Source organism: Dermacentor variabilis, chromosome 1 (genome assembly GCF_050947875.1).
Source record: "Dermacentor variabilis isolate Ectoservices chromosome 1, ASM5094787v1, whole genome shotgun sequence".
In the NCBI taxonomy this organism is placed as follows: Eukaryota; Metazoa; Arthropoda; class Arachnida; order Ixodida; family Ixodidae; genus Dermacentor; species Dermacentor variabilis.
The window spans coordinates 61516888-61519682 of record NC_134568.1 but is presented as its reverse complement, the minus strand read 5'-3'; the positions used below and the strand labels follow the sequence as shown (position 1 = coordinate 61519682).

General features: G+C 53.1%; 1 protein-coding gene across 1 annotated transcript; it reads left to right on the top strand.

The window, feature by feature from the left end:
• Positions 1-412: 412 nt before the first annotated feature.
• Positions 413-2311, top strand: LOC142575444 (uncharacterized). Its single transcript, XM_075684860.1, has one exon. The coding sequence runs from the start codon at positions 413-415 to the stop codon at positions 2309-2311; it is 1899 nt and encodes a 632-aa protein (XP_075540975.1).
• The last annotated feature ends 484 nt before the right edge of the window (positions 2312-2795 follow it).

The window sequence follows — 2795 nt, the reverse complement described above, 5'->3', positions numbered from 1 at the left end:
TGTGTGTGTGTGTGTGTGTGTGTGTGTGTGTGTGTGTGTGTGTGTGTGTGTGTGTGTGTGTGTGTGTGTGTGTGTGTGTGTGTGTGTGTGTGTGTGTGTGTGTGTGTGTGTGCGCGCGCGTGTTTGTGTGTGTGTGTGTGCGCGTTCATTCTTATTTTTTCATCGTCAAGCAATTTCCGGTGTAGTTTTCAAAGAATGCTCGTTTTTTTATAAACTAATGTTGTGTTTGTTTTTAGTGTATGCTTAGAGCTTTTTACGTATTTCGTAAAAACGTAAAATGACGTAAAAACGTAAAAATGACGCCGCAGCTACGAAGGTGCGCGGCGTCGCTGCCGCAGTCCCGGCTCCCGAGGACTTCGCCCAACGACTCGCATCCCCGTGAGATCAAGTAAGCGCAGCCCCTGCCCTCATTATGGAGGTAGTAGAGGTTGAGGGCACGGAAATAGCCCCCGAAGAAGTTACCGTTGAGGCAGGGTGGCTTGTCAGCCACCGTAAGCAACGACAGACTACGCAGGCATCATCCCTACCCATACATGGCTCCCTCCGTGCAACAGCAAGCGCACGCACCAAGAGTACCCAGCAGTCCGCACTACGCCCACGCGCACCACGGCAACCACGACTTCCGAAGAACGATATCAAGATCGTCATACGCCCAAGAGACGGTTTCAACGTGTCCAAACTAGGAGACGCCCAGATACGCGACTCAATACTACAGATCACGGGCATTACAACCAAAGAAGCAGAGGACGACATTTACCGCTCATGCACGGATAATAACGTCATTGTAGTTAGCACGCCAATCATGTCTAACGCCGAAAAATACTGCCGCATCCGCAGCCTCCCCATCGGAGCAGTCCGCTACGCAGCCACAGCATACGTCACACCGCCGGAGGACACAGCCAAAGGAGTCATACATAACATCCCTGCATATGACACAGACGAAGACATTACCAACAGTCTCGTTTACAAGAAGAACCCTACGATCCTGCAGGCCCGACGAATGGGCAGTACTAATTCAGTGCTCATCGTATTCGACGGAAAGCAAGTACCGTACCATGTCTACTACCGCGGAGCAGAATACAAATGCTATCTACATAAGAAGCGCATCGAGGTCTGCGACATCTGCGGGACCGTCGGCCACAGGGCCGATGTATGCCCCACTCCAACCCAGAAGAAATGCAAGAGCTGTGACACAGTAAATCCACCGGATGATCACCCCTGTCACCCTTGCTGCGCGCTCTGCGGCAAAGGCCACCCGACTGGCGATAAGTCCTGCCATCGCCGCTTCCAGACACCACACCTCCTACTCCAACGACGATGGCAACGCCTACGACTGGGACAGCAAGGAGCGGACCAGGAGACGGAGTCATCGACTTCAGCAAATGGAGACTCAGCTCTGCCAACACCGAAGCCGACACCACAACCGCAGGCTCCCGAACGCAGCAACTCACGCGGACGCAGTCGGTCTCGTGGACGCAGCCGCTCCCGAGGTCGCAGTCAGTCACAAGGACGCAGTCACTCCCGGAGCGGACCGGATTCAACACCACCGCAGCAGCAAGGAAACGCAAGCCTTCGAACGACAACAGTTAAAGTGCAAGACACACCCCCCAAGGTAAGCTGGGCCAGCATTGTCTCCCACACAGGTCACACCTCACAACCTATAGCAACCCCAGTGAACACAGTTAGCGACGGTACCATGCACAGCTTCATGCATGAGCTCCGATCCTTACGTGCTGAGATACAAGACCTCAAGACAGAAAACGCTAAGCTCAAATCACAACTTGCAGACACACAACCCAAACACTTACCATCAAATGCAGACATCCTTCCTATCCCTGCAATAGATTGCCCGCACACCACCCAACAACCAACCCCGCACAAGCGCAAAGCTCTCGAACCAATCTCAACAGCGGCACCACCAGCATACACTTCAGAAGGAAATGTCAACTGTGAGGCCCTCACTGAGCTGCAACAGCGGATAGAACGCAACCTGAACGAAGCAATAGACTGTAAGCTTGCCACGTTGCTCGACGCCTCCATTGCAAATGCTCTCGAACGCGCAATGGACAACCTCCTTACTGCGAAACTAGAAACGCTACTACTGCCCAGAATTGAGCAAGCCTTTGCGGCAAGAGAACAACAGCGACAGGAAAACATGGACGACACGCGCAAAGTGTTTCAAGACATGGTCGCGACTCTGGCTCAAAATCACAACACCCGTTTGACAGAATTGGAAAACACCCTACTCCGTCCCAGAGCAGGTCCCCTAAAGAAGCCGTACTCGCGTCCCGACAAAGATGGCTGCGAGTAATCCAGAACGTGCTACCTACTGCATTTGGCAGTGGAACTGCCGGGGCTTCCGGCGAAAACGAGCACACTTAGAGCAATATATTACCTCTCTCGCACCACATACTTCCCCCGATGTTATCGCATTACAAGAGACCGGAGTAGCGGCTAAGCTGTCGGGATACGCGGCATACACCGCAGTTTGCGATGACAACCGCAGGCCCCAAGTAACCACACTAGTTAAGCGAAACATTCCGGTTATACAGCATCACACAGGCATTGATACAGCAGCCCACATTTTCCTGGAGATCATCCCGTCTGCAAGGCGCAAGCAGCAGAGTCTCTTCATCCTCAATGTGTACAGCAGCCCCAAACAACAACATAGGTTTCTACGACTTTTCACCAAAGCAGATCAAGTAGCTAGGGGAGCCCCCCTGCTCATCGTAGGGGACCTAAACGCCCCTGCGGTGGCATGGGGATACCCAATGGACCGCCGAAAGGGAAGACAA

Bases quoted from the DNA above. Each gene is read 5' to 3' on its own strand.
- LOC142575444 (XM_075684860.1), top strand. From the start codon at position 413: ATGGAGGTAGTAGAGGTTGAGGGCACGGAAATAGCCCCCGAAGAAGTT.